This window comes from Gouania willdenowi, chromosome 3 (assembly GCF_900634775.1).
Source record: "Gouania willdenowi chromosome 3, fGouWil2.1, whole genome shotgun sequence".
Taxonomy (NCBI): Eukaryota; Metazoa; Chordata; class Actinopteri; order Blenniiformes; family Gobiesocidae; genus Gouania; species Gouania willdenowi.
The window spans coordinates 41,374,546-41,395,078 of NC_041046.1; the positions used below are offsets into that span (position 1 = coordinate 41,374,546).

At 37.7% G+C, this 20,533-nt stretch overlaps 1 protein-coding gene across 1 annotated transcript in view; it reads left to right on the plus strand.

Annotated features, from left to right (window-relative positions):
• Window positions 1-18,629, plus strand: part of LOC114460871 (protein kinase C-binding protein NELL1-like) — a 376,823-nt gene extending 358,194 nt beyond the window's left edge. Inside the window, exons 17-20 of the mRNA XM_028442750.1 lie at window positions 6,965-7,158; window positions 13,448-13,624; window positions 15,394-15,618; window positions 16,713-18,629. Coding sequence (XP_028298551.1) covers window positions 6,965-7,158; window positions 13,448-13,624; window positions 15,394-15,618; window positions 16,713-16,763 — 647 coding nt within the window. The 3' untranslated portion in view covers window positions 16,764-18,629. The remainder of the gene's footprint in view (window positions 1-6,964; window positions 7,159-13,447; window positions 13,625-15,393; window positions 15,619-16,712) is intronic.
• Window positions 18,630-20,533: the final 1,904 nt, after the last annotated feature.

The window sequence follows — 20,533 nt, forward strand, 5'->3', positions numbered from 1 at the left end:
AGCCAAAAAACTTTGACAACCACTATAACTACTATAGTTATAGAGATACTTCTAACTATTCTAGACTATAAAACTATCTTCAAAAAGTTTGTAACACTATGTTGTACTTTCTAGTGTTTGTCTCAAGGCACTGCATGACTTTTGACTTGTTGCTTTGCACCTCACAACTGGTGATGTGTTGCATTGATTCCCTGCCTATCACTGTTGTATAGAGCAAAGCAGCTGCATACTAAAATAGCTTTATTTTGCCTGATGCTTTGGAAAGGTGGCTTTATGGACAGATTGTGAGTAAATATGACAAATAATACCCAATGTACTCTCAGTGTGTCTGTACACGACGTTGTCCGTGCTCCATTTTCTCTCTCCGTGACCGTTCCATATGTGTTGCCTGGAGAGAGGAAGCAAAGTAACACAATTTGAATACTCTCATACTCAGCCTTTGATTATGGCTAATAACCAACATCTGTCAAGGGAATTAAATTGTTTTTGTCTGTTTTATGTGATAATGTGAATGTGTCTTAAAGTGCATACACAGGATTAGTGTTTTCATCTGTGATGGCACATGTGGTTGGCTGTGCTTGGCTAATTCCTCAAATAGGCTTTTGTATTAGGGTGCAACACTGTCTTTAATCCATGTACCCTTCGTGCTTTGGTTATTCCGTTTTAAAACCAAATCAAAATTACAAATAAACAGTGAGGTTATTTTGTTTTGCCAACTTAAAACCAAAACAGAAATAGTTTTTCTGTTTAAAAATTAAATCTTCTGTTTGTGTGATATTTGGATATTTAAAGGAAACTATGGACAAGAGCTTCATGTTTTAAGCTCACCACACAGAGGGGACCCACAGACGGGGGCGAACTTTTGTTCCTGGACAAAAAAAGAGCAACGCACAAGTCACATTACTGATGAACTGGTGAATAGAAACGTTATTAATACATGAATAAATCAAAACAAAAAAACATGCACATGTGATTAAAGAAACCAGAGGTGGTGTAATGAATCTACAGGTGCTCTTTGTTTCTTGTGATCAACTTCCGTGTGTGTTTGCAGCTGCCGTTAGTGGCTAGCGATATTATAACGTGCAAAAAATATATTTTTTACTGCCCTCAAAAAAGATGTAATTGTTTTTGCAAAGTGTCAAAGTTCCAACATCTATTGTTCCTCACACCAGCCTCACAGTCGACAGTCAGTCACCAGTTTATTTGGATATGAAGTTGACACGATATTCACAGATTCAGACTTTCGGCATCAATACCTCTTTAACCCAAATTTTAAGCTTCTTTACCCTCGGTGTGAGGTGGACATAATGCTACAAGATCATTTTATCAAACGCAGCAGAGTAAAAGTTCGCCCCCGTCTGTGGGTCATCCCTGTGTAGTGAGCTTAAAACATGAAGCTCCCGTCCTAGTTTCCCGTAAATATCCAAATATAACACAAACGGAAGATTTAATTCAAAGCAGAAAAACGTTGCATGTCTGGTTTTTGATTTTTCTGAATTTCTGTTCTGGTTTTAAGTCAGTAAAACCAAATTACCACACTGTTTTTTTGTGATTTTAATTTGGTTTTAAAAAGGAATAACCAAAGAACGAATGGTACACGGATTGTCTTTCTCCACATGTGTGTAAATGTATTGTAAGTGTGTGTGTGTGTGTGAGAGAGAAAGAGAGAGAGCAGCAGTTTGTGGATAAATATGGTGAACATAGCATGACGAGCATTAATCCCTCACCAGCAGAGGTACAGTATGTCTGACTTGCTGATAAGATTTCATTGAGCATATGCAAATAGACTGTCACCACCACAAAACACTTTCTACTGAGCTGTTTTCCTATCTCTGTATGTGGACGATTACTTTGCAAAACCAATTACGGTGTATACGCAGCATTGTCACATCGGATTATTGTGGTTAGCGTTGCAGCAGCGTTAGCTTCTTGTCTGTCTAGAGAAAGTTTTTTTTGTCACTTGGCAGAGGTGCCTCAATATCAGCTATCAACTATTTTGAGCTGTTTTATCTATTAGTTTGTTAGCACCAAAAATGGTGGCAGAAAACACTTCCTATTTAACTTTCCAGATGACAAAGCCTTTTGAATTTCATTATATCTGCTGGTGATTGCTCATTATGGAGGAGAAATCTTGGCACCAACCGGTATGATCCTGGAAAGAGAAGCTGTTGCCAAGCGCGGAAGCAACTACTTTGTGAACAAACAAGGAACTACACGTTGAAAATTATCTGCTTAACACTTGATATTTGCATTTAAAAATGCTGAGCTCTTTATAACTCAACAAACTTTTATTCCTAATTTTGGCAAAGCAAGGTAAATGTATTTGTATAGAACATTTCATACACAAGGTCATTCAATGTGCTTTACATGATTAAAAAATAGCAACAGAATAACTATATGACGTTTAATGAAGTGGGCTTGTTATCGAAGGGTCACTGGTTCGAATCCAACCTGGGCCATCCGTCACTGTGGTATGTTGAGCATGTCCCTTAACGCTAACTGCTCGTATTGTACGTCGCTTTGGATAAGTGTTGAAATGCTAAATTAAATTGTAATGTAAAAACTCTTTAATTCTTTCTGCCATCAAGCTTTTAAAAAGCAGTAAGAGGGCCAAATTAAATGTCTTGTGTGCTTTTTAAGAGTTGAATCTATTTTTTATTTTTTTTTGCCACTATTGCACTTTATCGCAATGTTCTAAAAATATTCTGTCTCTTGCTGCAACCCAACCCACAACTGCAAACTGAATTGCCCCTCGGGGATAAAGTATTCTGAAACAGTTTTGTAAAATAAGCCTTAAATCGTGGTCTGTGTAATCTGCTACTGCTCTGTTATCCATCATTGGACATCAATACACAAACAGTGGATCATTTACTGCTGTGGTCTCCCTAAGTCAACAGTTCACCTCATTAACATGTTTCTGGATTCGGTAAAGAAACCACAGTAACCACGTTTACATGAGAGCTTTAATTCCCCTTTCATTCAGAATAAAAGTTAAATCATCCTTTAACTGACCTTGTTTACACTTAATTCCTAATACAAGTGTTATTCCGAATTAAACTTGGCTAGTTTATTCTGTTTTTAATTCCGAATTCAACAATTCCTCTATCTTCTGTACGTTCAGTTCTGCTTTAAATTAATTCCGGTCGTTCTGCGCTTGCTCGTCCTGTCGCAATGACGCGCTGGTGATGACATAATCCAAGATGGCCGTCCAGACTAACGCTGAGACTATTTATTTAATAAGAGCCTTAGAAAACATGGATATAATAAAAAGAGTGGATGGATGGAAGCGTAAACATGAGGACATTCACACAGACACATGGACTTATTACACACACACAGAGATCGGCAAACGGAACTGGTTTCATCAAACTGGTGATACTAAAACCTAAACTAATTTACCTAAAATAAATACGTCCCTGTACTGCTGCACAGGCTGTAATGTCACCAAGTTATCATTGTACCGGTTGTTAGAGCTATTATCTTTACCAGGGAGCTAATATTTGTTCCTGGTTATTGTTTTCCTGGGTTTTATTTACTGGTGATTAGTTCTTATCTCCTTCTCCTGCTCAGCTGACCAAAGTGAAACCATTTGTTATTGTTGAGCTGCTGCTTCAAAACTACTATCAAAATAAAAGTGAAAACAGTTCCTATCATGTGATATTCTATGATGTAGCCAACAATAAAAAGTTTGTGTTTTTCCCGATAGACGTGAATACGTCAAGTTTGCCCCCTGTCCAATCAGAACCTTCGATTAAACCTGTTTTCCATGTAAACCTCAATTCAGAAATACTATTTCCATGTAAACGCGAAGAGGAATACTTTAATTCCGAATAATTTAAGTCGGAATAATTAATTCCAAAGTAAAAAAAAAAACATAATGTAACCGTGTCCAGTAACCCACTCAGTACAGGAAAGTCACAGGTTTAAGCTGGTTGGAAGCAACCGTAACTGAGCAGTTCATTTTATCATCTGAAGAGTGCCAGCAAGCTGAAACCTCTGAAGTTCTGGTAATGCCTCAGGTAATCTGAAAACATGTTGATGGAGTTTACCAACTCCTACAACGAACTCTTTGCTAACCTTCATCACCATTGCCCCCTGTAGCACACACTACGTATTACAAAAGGCTTTTTATGTTTGAAGCAGAGAGCTCATGTGGCGGTAAAACGTCTATCCTTGTTTCCTTTCACTCGTTGGCTCTTCTGTTCATCTAAAAGGAGAACGAAACGAATACAGACGTTTCATTTGGCGTTTTCCCCTTTGCTGCTCTCAGCCTTTGTTATGCAACTCTAGTCGCACGCTGTCAGTGTCGTGGGTTTGATCGATGTCTGTGGGTAGCAGGTGCTGCTTGGGGAAAAGCAGAGACCTTCTCTGAACAGCTCCCATTAACCAAGAATAAAGAAGGCTAAATGCCAGGGGCTGATAAAAGGTGTGGACAGACTGTGGCGGCTGCTTCCTAACTTTTGGAGATGAAGAAAAGGAGACAGAAATGACTTCAGGTCTCTCTGTTCATGTTGGGTCGTGTAGTGAGGGGTGCGTGGAGAAAATGTGCTGAAGGTGCAGATCTTTTGATGATTCAGCTGAATCTGCTGGAGTGTTGACGCTGATGGAACACTGCCAGTATGTATGCAAATGATCATGTATAGAATGTAACCTATTTGCTCACAACTTAAAAATGCACATATATTTAATCTGCTGTAATTAACTCTCTCTGCAACCTCTTTTAATTACAACATGAGTTTTTTTACCAAAAAAAGGCATTGAATTACACATTTAGATGTAATAATTAATGTTTAATATAGCAAAATTCCTGAACAGAGAAATACATTGTCCACTATGAAATGTATACTGCACACAACTGTGTCCACTGGTTCTTAGAAATAAAACCACTATCGGATCAAACAAATTGCACTTTACCAGCACATTGAAGTAGTTTCTATTAAGTTATCAATGAACTGAAATGCAGAGTCAAAAGTTACTCTTCAATCTTCAAAGCAAAGTGAGAAAATGTAAGAAATGTTCAGACTATTTTATTTAGCACACATTAAAAAACAACATTAAAGGTGCAAGGAGGGAATGAAGCCCACAGGGCTTGTATAAGAGCTCCACCCCTTTTAATAAACACAGACAATGTAAAACAAAGGCTAATACACAAACACGTATACAATCATGAGACAAAATGCACAATTAGTTACACTTGGATATGAGGAAAACTAATACATAAACAAAGTACACAAAATAATATCAAAAGACAAATGCAAATATTAAACAAAATATTAATTAGAGATAAAAGAAAAGAAAAACTTAAAACAAAAATACATATACATACACATGCCAATACAAACATGTATATTACATGTGGATTATAATCATTGTGGCATAGAGTAAGTGGACTCGAGTGTCGCGATGGTGAGAGAAAACGATCAAAAAAATGGGGCAAGCGGTGACACTCGGCATGTCCGGGAGGAAGAGGAAGGGGACAGACTTGGAGGAATGCCAAAATACAATAAGAAATCCATACAATTATGACCCAGATAGCAACATAACAATAATTTTGCCATCAAAAGCCTGGTCTCTGTGTTGTTTTATAAAAGGAAACTAATATTGAGGTGTCCCTAAAGCTAAAAAAAAAAATTGCTTCAAAGTCACTCATAGGTTTTTTCAGAAAAAGCCATTTCTTTTCAGCTTTTTGTCACAAACTGGCGATTTGTGTGAAACTTGCCTCTATTCAACTGCGGATTACGGAAGAACTAAACAAGTTAGAAACAAAAACAAATTCTGATGAAAGTAAAGTCTAATCTTTCAGAATCTGGTTTCAGAATTCAGATTGTCATAGTATAAAACGGCTGGCACTGAATGAGTTAATAAGTGTAATAGTGTTTTTTTTTTTTTGTTTTTTTTAAAGGCGTAATCAGGCAATTTAACCTGACCAGGAAAATATTTCTGGGATTTAAATTCTCCTTTCAGTTTATTACCATAAAAGATTTTAAAGGCATTGTTTCACATCTAAACCTTGGTTAAGCAACAAATCTCCTCTTTGCCAGATATTGGCAGTTATATGGATCGGTGATCCTGATCATATATAGTAGTACCATGATCAATCACACTGTAAAGTCTTGGAAAAAGGTTTATCCCCATTAATGAAGATACAGTAGGTCCAAATGTACAGGCACCCTCATTGGGTAAAATTACAAACCGAGAGTACTGATAAGAGTACTGATATATAATAGCTCAATTAAATAGTATTCAGAGTAAAAGTTACTAGTTACTTTCACCCCCCAAATCTTGCCATGTTTCCCTTGCATACAGTAAACATCTCATGTATAAACTTAAAAAGGAAGAGACCAAATCTTGCACAATTGGATCAATTTGTCAAAATGTACAATTAATTTCTAAATAAAATGACACCAATGAATTCAATTACAAATAAAGTTAAAAAAAAGTTAAAGCTCAAAGTATAGCTACATTTATTAACTCTAAAACTGAAAAAAGAACCTCCATTCAATGCTTTTTGGTGAGTTACATTACGTTTAATCTGATTGGTTGGCTGTGATGTATTTGATTGTTGTCTGGTCATTTCATTTTTTGTAGTTTCACAATGTCCCTTGGTCATTTTTAAATAAAAAATATACATTTTCTCCGTAATGGTTGGGTGTGGTAATGAATTACTTCTTTTAAAAGGTACTTAAGTACAAGTAAAATTACTGATTTAGAAATATACTCCAAAAAGTACAAGAACCCATAAGAGCAACTCAATTTCAGTAACAGTAACGTGAGTACAGAATTGCTGTATTGTAAAGTCTATGTTGTGTTGTAAAGTACTTTTGATGTAATACTGTTAACAAAAGAAAAAATAAATGGCTGTGATAATATTACCTCCTTGGCGGAGGAAATAATAAACAATGTGTCGTTATTGAACTTTCTTTGATCATTTCCATTGTTCACAAACATCCGATCTTTTTTTCAGATATTGATGAATGCAGTCTGCAGACACACACCTGCTGGAATGACAGTGTGTGCGTGAACCTCCCAGGGGGCTACGACTGCGTGTGTGCTTCAGGTCCAGGCTGCAGTGGTGACTGTCCTCAGGACGAGGGAATCAGACGCAACGGAGAGGACTGGAAACCCAGCTTTGACCGCTGCGCCATATGTTCCTGCAAGGTGGAGAAAACACACACACACACACAAACTTAAACACACACAGTTAGTGAATCTTGAAAATGTTTCACCCCAGTCTTTTCAAATTTGGGGTACACATTCATGACTCTCATTGAAATAACCAAATTGATTGACGTTGGTGACACCCACCCTTCCCCCATGACTTTTCCTTAAATTTGGAAAAGTCATGAACTATAAAGCAAAAATAAAGTCAACTATTATTTTTAAATGATGCAATGTTTTGCCAAGCTATGAATGTATAGATGGATTCAAGAATGCGACAGACATTAACTTTGAGTCTGTTTGTCTGTGTTAAAAATATTGTTAAAGTCAAAGGCAGGAGAACCTAAGCTAAACAGAATGAGACTTGCAAACAACACAAGCAAACAATATCCTCAAGATAAGGCTGCAGTTTGTAGAATATGTGAGAATGGAATCAAAACAATCAATTCCCCTCCTCCACTCCGAGTTTTGAATCCACTCGTCATTCACTGGCATCCTTGTGAACAAGCACGACTGTGGAGATATTTGTTTTGCGTTGCTCTTTATTCCGTCTGCTATCACCCGCACCCTTTGACTGTCACTTCTTCACTTCGGCCATTACTTTTTTAGCTTTTTTTACTTTCTAAAGGTGCGTTCACACCAAATGCAACTCTGGCGACTAGATTACATTAAAAAACAATGTAAATGACATCACGTCAAGCGACATCCCTTCAAGTGACTTGACTCGGGCAATTGAGTCATTTGAATCTGAGTCGCTGGTAGTCGCTCAAAGTTAAACATTAAACTTTTCAAGCGACTTCGAGTGATGCTGCGTTGCGACATCCAATCGGCAATACGTTTCACCCCACGTCACTCCCCCAGTTGTCACTGTGTGCAGAACCGGAGGATGCACTGAGAGGGTTGCTATAAACTTCTTATACTTACTGGGGCATACTCCTTGAATAAGCCATTTTAATATACAGTATTTTGAGTAAACTCATTGTTTAGTAACTCAGTTGAGCATTTAAACCGAGTACAAGTGGCACTGTCTATAATAAGTGATGTAAACATGCGGCCATAGAAGTCGGTGCAGCCATCTCCTCTCAGTGCTGTCTTCGGTCGTCACGTCACCGAAGCGATGAAGCTAGAAAAAAGCGCAACTCTGTTTAAGCAACTCATCACAGGCAATTTAAGCAACTTAAGTCGCTGGTTTTGCGTTCGGTGTGAACGCACCTTAAGCCTTACCTGCCAGAACTACTGCTATTGCACCTTCACTATCGCTAGGACGTGAACTCAACTTTTGTCGAGCAGCCAATAATCACACCCAGTACAGCTCATGGAACTTTTATTTTGTAAAAAGATCTCCAATTGACTGCGCAATACTGTCAGGGTGCTTATTTTCTAAAGCTTGAATACAGCGCATAGAGAAGGTGGAGAGGTCCAATGTCCTCTCAGAACACTTTGGTCAAAAATCCATAATAACCTTTCAGCTTATTGTAATTCAAACACCACCAAAAATGACTTGCATACCGGAGCTTTAAGGGGACTGTGGACTTTTTGATTTGCTTGTAGCAACTGTGCCATTGAGTTAATCTGTGGCAAGAAAGGAGCCAAATATTCACGTCCTTACGTTTGACTCGTTTATCTGATCACAGATATCAGAATCTTTTTTTAAAATTGTGTGTTTTATAAAATAAACCAAAAAGAGCTTCTCTTTGGAACTCAGAATAAACTAGTCTAAGATGCAATACGTCTTCCAAACACCAGTGCTTTTAATGGAAAAGTACTGTAAAGTCCCACAGTGACAGGAAAACACCAAAACGCACTTCACAGCGTGCACTGAGATTTTTCTTTGCCTCTTATCTCGTGGTCAAAGTCAGATAAGCTGTTGCCACAGTGGGTTACACAAAGTAGCAAACACAACAACCATTGGATTCTCGGCAAGTGGTACATTTTAGTCTCAAAAATTGACTTAATTCTCAAAATGCCTCAGTGGAATAGGAGATCAAGCCGCTCTGCAAGGGCCAGCTTTTAGCCTTTAAGCCGAGCATGTGTAACTGTGCAGCAGTCCTTTCTCCTTTTATGGCGTTTGAGCTTTCTCTTAACTATTTAAAAAAAAATGGGCTCCTAAAGAGGACGTATCAGTAAAATGGTTCAGTAGAAAAAATCATATCTAAGCTCAGAGTGGAAGTTTACGCTAGGATCTGCAATAGGAAATGAGCCGACGCCAACCAAGGAGGTACTAAGTTTTCAAAGATACAAAGAAGCCAACGTTTGGAAACTAATTGATAAACGTGGCATACATGCTTGATGAAGTCCAACATACTAAGCTTTCTGGGTGTTTTCCACCAAGCGGCTGCCAATGTAGCAGTTTATTGATCACTGCAGACACCACCTGATGAAATACTCCTACAAGCTTGAGATTTTTCCCCTTTGGTTTAATAAAACTTCAGGTGGTAGAGAAGTCCTCTAACGTTGGAGAGTTAAGATGTTCGATCGCAAGACTATACCTGTCAGTGTTCTCTGGCAAGACACTCTAAATTGCTCCAATGGTAGATAAACACCTGGTTCATGGCAGCTTCGGGTCTACTTTGTTGGTAATTAAAACACTATTTCTGTCAAGTTCATTCTCCATATTTTTTTCAATAAAAATATATTTCTGATATGAAATATTTAGTATAGTGGACATTTTGGACCCTCTGGGGTTGGGATCTTCCATTTGGGGGTGTTTTTAGGTTTTACACCAGTTTCAATGTGGATTCTGATACACTTATCATTAAGGCATCACTGCCTCATACATCCTCAATCTAACCAGTATGTAAATAAGTAAGCGAGTCAATAAGGTGGCAGATGAAGCCTCTGAGGATACCACTGCATTTCTGACCATATTATCACAAATCCGACTTACACTAGGGTGACCATACGTCCAGTTTTACCAAGACATGTTTTCTTTTGAACGCATCTCGGGAACATGTGATTTTAAGACCATAACTCTGCTAATATTTGCTTTATCTAAGAAACTCCAGCAGTTTCTGAAAGCCAACGATTTGCCAGTAACAAGTCAGTATAGTAACTTTACGCACACGTGATGAAATCCATCAAGGTGCCGATTTGTTTTGACGAAATCGACAGACACGAGAAAGAAAAAGTTCAGAGTATTGAAATGTGACCATTCAGAGTCAATTTCAGTGTGATTTCTTTGGACAGCTACAAAACAACTCCCAAAAAATCCACTAATTTGGTTCACTCTGACTCCCACAGAAAAAACAAACACTTCTGAGCCTCCATTTGTTTTCCATTTGCCGGCATTACGTTCTGAAAAATATATCCGTGGTTCAGAGATTGTTTTCTCTTCTGGTGATTTCAGAACGAGGTGATGCAGAGACTCTTCAGGAAACTGATATTGATCAAGTTTGTCTTTGGGAAGTGAGGAAGATTATTATGATACACAAGGGGGTTTTGAAGCTAAGTGACAGCCAAGAGTTCTCATTTCTGCTCAAGGACATTTTATTTTGACTGTGCCGTACATATCGAGGGAAATCGAGCAAAATCTGCGTTGCCTAATTTAAAGTTATGGCGTTATAGTTGAACACGTTATAAATCTGCTTGTGCTTTTGTTTAAAAGCCACTGCAATGGCATACACCAGGGGTTCTCAACCTTGGGGTCGGGACTCTATTTGGGGTTGTAAGACATTGGTAGGGGGTCGCCAGATGCCTTCAAGGCACTAGGAATATTTTTTTAACATTTTGTGCCCATTTTTGCACATTTTAAACTATTTTCATCATGTTTTCTTGCCATATTTTTGCTTCTTTTAACGCCTTTTTGCTACATTACTCCTATTTCTGCCACTTTTCCTTCTAATTTCTCCACTTTTAGACATTTTCAGCACTTATAAATCCTTTCCACCACTTTTACCACCTATTGTCACACATATTGACTCATTATTATTACTTTTAACCTCTTTTCACCACATTTCATGATTATTTTTGCCAATTTAACCACATTTACGATTTTTCATACCCTTTGCTGACCAGTTTCTGATTAAAACAATGATTTACATCTTTAAGATGACTATATGTTATGGTGCAAATAATAGCAAACTTCCTGAATAACAGTGGATATTATTCAGATAAATAAATAAATGTGGTTATCATAGATTCATAGAACAATGGACCATCATTTTGCTGACTTTATGGATGGACCCCAAAAAATCTCTCGTCTTTATTCCCCCTTATAGATGGTCCTGTCTTCCTCTGAAAAGGTTGACAACCACTGATATATACAAGGCCTTTGCTACAACATAAAAACTGCAGGATTTAATTTATTCGTGTCATGTACATTTGTGAGGTTGTTGTAGAAGAAATTGCATTCGAGTTGTAAAGATAGCAAGTGTTCTCCTCCTGGAGGTCAAGGAATGGATTAACAGGGCTTTAGCACCCGAAGCTGTAAAACTGTTGGGATTATGAAGGAGAAAGTGGATCAATAATGACATTGACTTGATGCAAATATATGTTTGTTTTTAGATCTGTGATGGAAACATCTGCCGCTGTCTGTTCTATGAACGCCACACATTTGGCAGTAATCGCCTATCGAGTCCATGGCAGTAACTCTGAGGTCCGAGGCCATCAATGTTGGCACTCGAGGACTGACGAGATACTTCAGCAGGACAATATGCATCAATGAACCATTCAGGCTCTCTTTCGCCCTTTTAATGATCTGCGCAATGATTTTATAGCCCTCATACATTTTGTAACAGCCTTTTTATGTAACATTTTTACATCTGCATACATCGTAATCCCGAGGCCAGACAGACATGACTGTGCGTGTAAAATGGGCTGTAAAGTTTCCTCCATGTGGAGGCGAGAGCCAGGGACACCTACGAGTTCTTCCTGAGCAGATAACTTAGAATGATCTTTTTATGATTCTCACTTTGAAGAGTTTGCACCGGCGAGAAAAACCACTGACTTTGGAAAGCTGTTTACAAAATACTGTTCTAATTATTGTAGTTAGATTCACCAAATGTATCTGATGTCAAGGTTTTCATAAGTTTAAAAAATGCTTCTCAAGGTACAAAGTCTTCACTGTTTCCAGATTGATGGAAGCAAGAAAGTGAATCAAGAAGATAGCATCTTATTCTGAGTTTGATAGTGATTGTACATAACTTTTTTACATGCACATATTTGTCAGCACATATTATAGCATGGTAAGTTAAAAGCTCTATTGCTACATGGTCATTGTCAGTACTGTCAAATTCTTCCACCACCCCACGCCTCATCATACAACAAATACTGTACAGCAGACATATACATACACAGCAATACACATACCTAAACATGGGTTTACACGCACAAGCTCACACACATATACAACATATATATATATATACGTATACATATCTGGCTATAGAAGACACACCTATAGTTTTTAGCCTCGTCCTCGGCTGAAGGGTATTGTCATCAGTCTGTGTGTGTGTAGAGTGGTGAAGGTCTTTTAATGCAATACTCACCAACCATTCTCACACCAAAGCATTGATACTAATGGGGGGGATTCTAGGTAATGAAAAAAAAAATTCCGGTCGGTCGATTTTTGGTGAAAAAAACACAGTTTTTGAGGATTTTGAAAAAAACTTTATCGTGGACTGATTTTAAAGAAGAAAAGGAGGCGGACCATTGATAACCTCGCTGTAAGGTGACGTTCACTCAGGGCTCTTGAGTAGTGGCAAAATGTTTTGTCTTTGTGTTTGTCACAGAAACTATTACTTAATAATGTTTATTAATTATTATAATAATTAATAATGTTTTATTCCCTCACCGGTATTCTAAATGTAATGGATGAACAATTTCCAACGACAAATTCACTGAAGTGCTTAGCTTGGTCACAATAAATCAATGTCGATTCATTTTCATGACAGTTAATATTTTGAGGATTTTTCAAATGTCAGGCCGAGGGTTTTCAAATGCAGGTACGTTATGTTTTTTTGTTTTTTTTACTGTTGATAAAAAACCAAAACAAAACAATTTTTCATTAAAAACAACAACAAAATCTGTTTTCAAGTATAAAGTTGTTCTAAAGGATCCTAAAATGGTAAGTAAAAAAATAAATAAATGTTAGGTTTCATTAACTCCTGGCTGCTGTAAAATTACTTTAAGACAGTAATCAAACAAAACCTCTTGTATTATATATGATTTTTGATAAAGCTTGAAATTTAAATTGACTAAAGACAACCTTTCACACAAAAGACAGCTCAATGTGCTTTTTCTTGGGTTCATTGTGTATCTAACCTTCCTAACGCTGTGCACCGTCCCACAGGATGGGCAGACGTACTGCAGGAGGAGACCCTGTGACTGTGGAGACCCAAACGAGGATCTGTTCTGCTGTCCTGGCTGTGATAACAGACCCAGCAGTCAGTGCCTGGACCAGAGCGGACGCACACTGTACCGCAGCGGAGCGTCGTGGCTGTACGGCTGCCAGCAGTGCCGCTGCATGGTGTGTAAATACATACATACACCGTTATACACCACCTGTAGAATGCTCTCATTCACATTCAGGTAGCTCTATTTATTGGATTATTCTTCACTCAAAACCAACAATACATTAATAATCAATCATGGCTGGAATAAATTAATCTTGTCTGACAAACCACTGTTCATGTTCTTAAATGGATCCTCTATTGTTTTTACAAATGTGGCCTAAAACCTTTAAAATATCCTTTTTAGAAAATCTGTGCCTAACAAACATTATTTTTGCACCATATTGGTATTATTAACTTTTAAAAATGGGACTAATTTACAGTTTTAGAGCATGTGTTCTTGAAATCTTCATGATTGATGATGTCACACGGCCCCACTGCCTGTAAACATCTCATTGTTTCCTATTGGAATGAAACATTCAGCCTGATTTTTAGATCATTTAGCAGCTTTTTCAGTCAAAATAACAATATGTGCTGTTTTTGGTTGCTCTAAATCACAAGTGTCAAACTCAAATCCAGCCTTTCAGAGCATTTCATTCAGCCCACTGGTGAAAGTGAAAAAGACAGAGAAAACATGAATCATTGTGTAAATTACCTAATAATTCAGTTGTAAATTGTTGTTGAAAGGATTAAAAAAAAATTCCAAAATCCTGCAATTTTCCTCAAATTAGTGCAAAAAATAGTAAAAAAAAAAATTAAAAAAAAATCAAAGGACATTTAAGTATCTGTCACTTATTGCTTAGATAGCATTGATGCCTTCCATACTTTGTCTAATTTATAACTGGAAGTACAAATTTTGGCACATTAATATTGAAATTCATCATTTTCCGGCCTTAAACTTGAGGCCTGTTTGAGATCGAACTGCTCCGTATTTGGCCCTTGAACTAAAATAAGTTTGACACCGCTGCTCAAATTAATGAGGAAAAGTTAAAGAAACATATGTAACCCTCTTTTGTTCAGCGAAAGATGATAAAAACACTCAACCCTTCTGTTATTGGATCACCCACTCTACCACTGAGCCACAGTCGCCCGCGTCATTTCTAGGAAAATTGAAGTATTTTGTAAGAATTTTGAGTTTTTTCAACTGTTAAACATTAAAAATGACTGCAATCATGCGATATAAGCACCAGAAAAACTGTGAGCCCCTGCACATATTGCGTTTCAGAATGATTCATGTTTTCTCTTACTCATTTTTACTTTCTCCTGCAGACTGAATTAGATGCTCCAAAGGGATGAATTTGGCCCCCGGGCCATGAGTTCCACGCATGTGATTTAGAGCAACCAAAAGCAGCACAAATTAGCATTTTGACCAAAAAAGCTGCTATATGACCTAAAAATCAGGCTAAATGTTTCACTGCAATAGAAAACAATGGGATGTTTACAGGCAAATGGGGTCATGTGACTTCATTAATCACATGATTTCAAGGTGGCGGAACACAGGTTTTAAAACTAGAAAGTCGTCCCATTTTTAGACGTTAATTAAATGATTATGGTGCATAAATAATGATTATATAGATGTCAAAGACTTTAGGCCACGTTTGTAAAAAAGGTGGAGGATTCCTTTAAAAAGTAAATTAACCAAAATCCTTTATACTTTATGTTATTTACCATCTGTTACAACTTCACAGCATCCCAAAATACTTTCTTACTGTGTTGCAAAAAAACACGGCTTTAGGCGTTGACACAGATTCAAGTGTTCAACTGCTCAGCAAGATTTGTAAGGATTTTCTAACCCCACTCAGACGACGTAACAGATCGGTTTGGTGTGTTTCTGCCTCGGTTGCAGGAGGGCGAGGTCGACTGCTGGCCCCTGGTTTGCCCCGTGTTGATGTGTGAGTACACTGCGGTGGCGGAGGGCGAGTGCTGCCCTCGGTGTGTCTCAGACCCCTGCCTGGCTGAAAACCTGTCATACGACATCCGGCAGACGTGTCAGGACCCCGCAGGCAACGCCCGCCTCAGCGGAGACACGTGGCATCTGCCCAAATCCCCCTGCACCACCTGCAAGTGTAAGGTAAGATGATGCAAGCAGCACAACAAGAGTCGCAACAGAGATCAGGTTTAAATTTTTTAGACTCACAAAAACACCTGGTGTACTGATTATGTCTGAGAAATCTATGAAATCCAATTAGTTGATGATAAATGTAAAGCTTTTCCACATTAGAGATTAGATTACAAGAATGAACACAAAACCATTTACATGCAAGAAACCAGATTTCATTGCTATAGAACACAGTTATTTAATAATCACATTAAAATCACTTGTGATCAAATCCATGCAAACATGTAATTCAAAACCTCATAATGAATATCTTTTGAAGAAATGTTTTTTTTTTTGTTTTTTTACTTTCACCTGTAATTTTTATTCAAACAGGCAAGAATGTAAGAACAAATTATTCTTAATGCGTTCTGATAGATATTCTGAGATGTAGAAAATGTGCACAAGACATTGTTATTTTAATTGGATATTAATTTAGAAGCAATGTAAAAAAAAACATTAATAATAATCACAACACAAAGAATCCTCAGAGCTTTTATCAGGTGTGGTTGAAACAAGGATGAAGAACCAGCATTTCTTTTCTCAGAATCAACAATAACAATCAATACAAACGTTAAAAATATATAAAACATTAAACACTTCCTCATCCAAGGTTTGTGATTTCAATGTATTGTTCAGAATTTTACTTTAGGCTGCACTCACACAGGGAAGTCCATGGACGTGATGTTCACCATGCAGACATCTAAATCATTTATAGTCCGTTTGGGAAACTCCTACCTCTCTTCTCCTGCTCCGTGGAGCAAAGTGAAACCGTGTTATTGTTGAGCTGCTGCTTCAAACCTACAATTAAAATAAAGGTAAAAACAGTTCTCGTGGTATGTTGTAGCCAAACGTTCTGCCTCTGTCCAATCAGAATCCTTCTCAACCCCTAGACCAAAAGCAAAATTGAATAAAGCCGAATAAAATGGTTTTCCATGTAAACCTAAATTTGGAATTACTATTTCCATGTAAACACGAAGCTCCTTAGATTCAGGCTTACCAAGGCAGTGGAGTGTGTTTTCTGGATCCCTGTCCTCACTCTAACACTTGAACACTCTGTCTGCTCTCAGAATGGGAACGTTTGCTGCTCAATGGATCTCGACTGCCTTCAGAACAACTAAAGCTCTCCTGTCCTCTTCTTCTCTTCATCTTCCTCTTCCTCCCTTCACTATGGGTCTGCCACTCGCTCTGTTCCACCTGAGGACTCACCTTTGGATCCATGACACCGAATCTGCGCGCACACACACACACTAGTACGTGCATGCCAGAATATGCACAGGAATCCAACACCTGACAGTTGTTGATGAGGCTGTGCATTGGTTGTATGTGTGTTTTGTGTTCAGGAGGAGGCCATAGTTACCGTCACTACACTCAGTGTTGTGTGTTTGTCGCTCCATTCCACACAGTTCTCAAACCCCAAACTAAAGACCAACAGCTGGACAGATGTTGAGCTGCTCGACAACGTTTACTTTAGGCCCACCCACTGTTGATTTGTCACCTACAGGTTTGTGTTCCATAAAACTAAAGACGAGGAAGTCAAAAGACAGATCCAGACGTATCATTAAACCTGGATGTGTAGGTTTAGACCAACTGACACTGGTGTTCAAAATGAGGAAATTAGTGTCTGGTACGTAAAATCTCAGATATAAAAAAAGTCTCTTGGATAAAAGTCGTCCACAAAAATGGAGACTTGCTTTGGCCGGTTGGATGACGTGTTGTCTTGTCTTGTCTACAAAGTAATAAAATAAACATGTACAGTGGGTGGCGATATGCACATATCAAAGTTGGTTGCAACACGCCAATAACCAAGAAAGAAGAAGAGGAAAGAACAGTCACCTACCTTAGGAAACCAAGTTTATTTTACTTTAAAGTCTTGACTCTTATGTCTTCACACTTCTTCAATATTCATCAAAATAACCATCTTGACGCCACCTTATTGCTTTCTTTAAAAAAAAAAAGCATTGTCACAAAAAAGTTTGATTCAAAGGATTTGATTTTTTCAGACTTGAAGTCCCAAAAAAGGGCCAAATCCCAAAAAAAACACCTCCTTAGTGATGGAGGCTGGTGATGGAGATTTAAGCCAGTAGGAAAGTCATACACTTTGTTTTTTCCTGTACAGACTTTTATTTTGAAACATAAATCACAGCCAAAATCTTGGATTTTGCTTTAAGCCACAAAATGAGAAGATGTGTTGACCTTCCTTCAGCTTCACTGCCACCTTTCTGAAGGGGTTTTGTTTCCAGACACTTTTGTGTTTTATCAATACTGCCCTGACAGAGGCTGTGAAAGTGGTGTGATGGTTCACAACTTATTGTTGCAGGCCAAAACAAGCTGCAGCCCAAGCTGTTGATTAAATCGGCAAATCTTCTGGGGAGGTTGGACCGGCTCCTTGGCTCGCTCGCACATGGCACAGAAAAACCTGCCAGGAGACGAAGAAAACAGGGAAACTAGCAGAGGGAGGAGATAATTAAAGCCATGTCACACTGCCCTGAATTTGAGTATGCCAGGAGGTCAGCGACCATTGAATGTGTGTACAGACAGCCAGCGGAGCATTGTTTATCTGCTACGGTTCACAGCTCTGGTGCTCTCCTGTCTCAACACCTCTCACCATTACAGCCAGGATCGACTTGGAGAGTCCAAATGTCTCTCAAGGGTCATTGTAACCGCCTCGCTCACGAAAAGAAAACAGAGGTCTGAAAAAAGCAGACCAGTAAAATCTGTTCATTCTTTGGTAAACAGTAAACTGTGGTTATTTTGTTTTACTGACTTAAAACCAGGGTTGGAGTCAATTATAATTGTTATCGCATCATTGATAATTAATTACAACTATAGCATAATTATAATTGTAATTGTAATTTTAAAGATCTGCTGCTGCCGCGATCGTAATTAACTTTTAATTGGGTTTAGATAATTGACTTTGTAATTGTAATTGCCATGGAAATTCTATAAAAATGGTCAATTATAATTTAAAGCAAAACTGGGGAGCCATGTTACAGTTTTTATGTGCATTTCTACACATATGTAGTTAACAACTATTAAAATAAGTTTCATATCAAGCTTTTCCACATTTTACCATATTAAAAAAACACTGAAATAGAGGGGTATACTGACACAAAATAGGCTCAGATGTCCACACCAAAAATATAAAAACCTATATTTTTATTGACGAGGAAGACTAACAAGGTAACAATGGATAGGAAAGAAATTAGATTTTAGAAATTTGTTTTTAGTGTATTTTACAGCTGATTTAGGACCTGTTATCATAAGAGATGCTAACAGAATGCTAACACAAGATTTATTTCAGGCTCAGTAATTGTGATTAATTGTAATTGAAATAAAACAAATTGAGAACATAACTGTAATTGACTTTCTGAGGATAAAAAATGCTTGTCACTGTAATCGTAATTAAATTGTAATTGAACATGTGTAATTAAAAATATAATTGTAACTGAAAAATGTAATTGAGCAAGCAGCGTTTTTCTGTTTTACAAATAAATCTTGTTTTGTTTGAGATATTTGAATATTTACGGGGAAACTAGGACGAGACCTTCTTGTTTTAAGCTCACCACACAGAGGGGACCCACAGAAGGGGGAGGACTTTTACTCCAGGACAAATAAAGGAGCAGTGCACAAGTCACATCACTGATGAACTGGTGAATTGATACATTATTAATACATACATACATAAATAAATTGATGTTACGAAAAGCATGTACATGATATTAAAGAAACCAGAGGTGGTGTAATGAATCTACTGGTGCTCCTTGTTTCTGATCAACCTCTGTGTGTTGACGGCTGCTGTTCGTGGATAGTGGCATTATAACATACAAAAACACATATTTTGCTGTCCTCAAAAAGCTGTGTAATTGTTTTTTGTAAAAGTGTCAAATGGTAGAAGTTCTGACATCTATTGTTTCTCACACCAGCCTCACAGTCGATACTCAGTCACCAGCAGCTTTTGAAGAGATAAAACATCCACAGATGCATGAAGACAGGAGCAGGAGCAGAAAACTGCTTGAATAAATAGTAAACAGAGACCTGGTCCAGGACCTGTGGTGAGAAAGCAGGGGCAATGGATTTCAGTTTTGGTCTTTTTTGCTCTGACAGAATGTGACATTTCTCCTTAAATACCCAAATATCTCACAAACGGAACAAGATTTCAGGAAAAATGCTGCTTATCTGGTTTTTGTAGTTTCTGCTTTGGTCTGAAGTCGGTAAAACAAAATAACTGTTTATTTGTGATTATGATTTGGTTTTAAAACGGAATAATCAAAGAATGAAAAGTGCACAGATTCAGTAAAATACATAGTGTTTCCTGTGACTTTAGCTTTGTGCTGAAAATGACACAAATCTGACATTTTATGTTTCCTGTCAGATCAAGAGGAAAAGCTTCTTGGAAAAGTTTTTAGACAAACTCAGCTAATGTAACGCTAACGAGAGATTACAGCTGTTTTCAACCATCAAAGTCATTTCCACACTGTTATTTTCCTTCCTTTGCTATTTTTGCAGTTTGTGCAGCTGCTGCTGTTACGAGGCCTCGTTTTCTTTCCTTCAGAGGAATCATTTATGCCTCCAAATAATTTCCCAAGATCGAGTAAATTATGAGCGAGGAAAATAAAACTTGTGCTTATATTCAAAATGTAGCTTGAACTCATGAGATGAAATCCTTTGATGGTCGATGGTTTGGAAACGTCTCCCAGTTCCTAAAGTTGAGGCCAGATTCTGGGAATCTGTGGGTCATCATAATTGGAAAAACATGTTGCTGTTGTAATCATAATTGAATTGTAATTGAGTTTAGATAATTGACTTTGTAATTGGCATGGAAATTCAATAAAAACTGTCATTTACATATACATAGTTAACAATCATTCAAATGTTTCACATCAAGTTC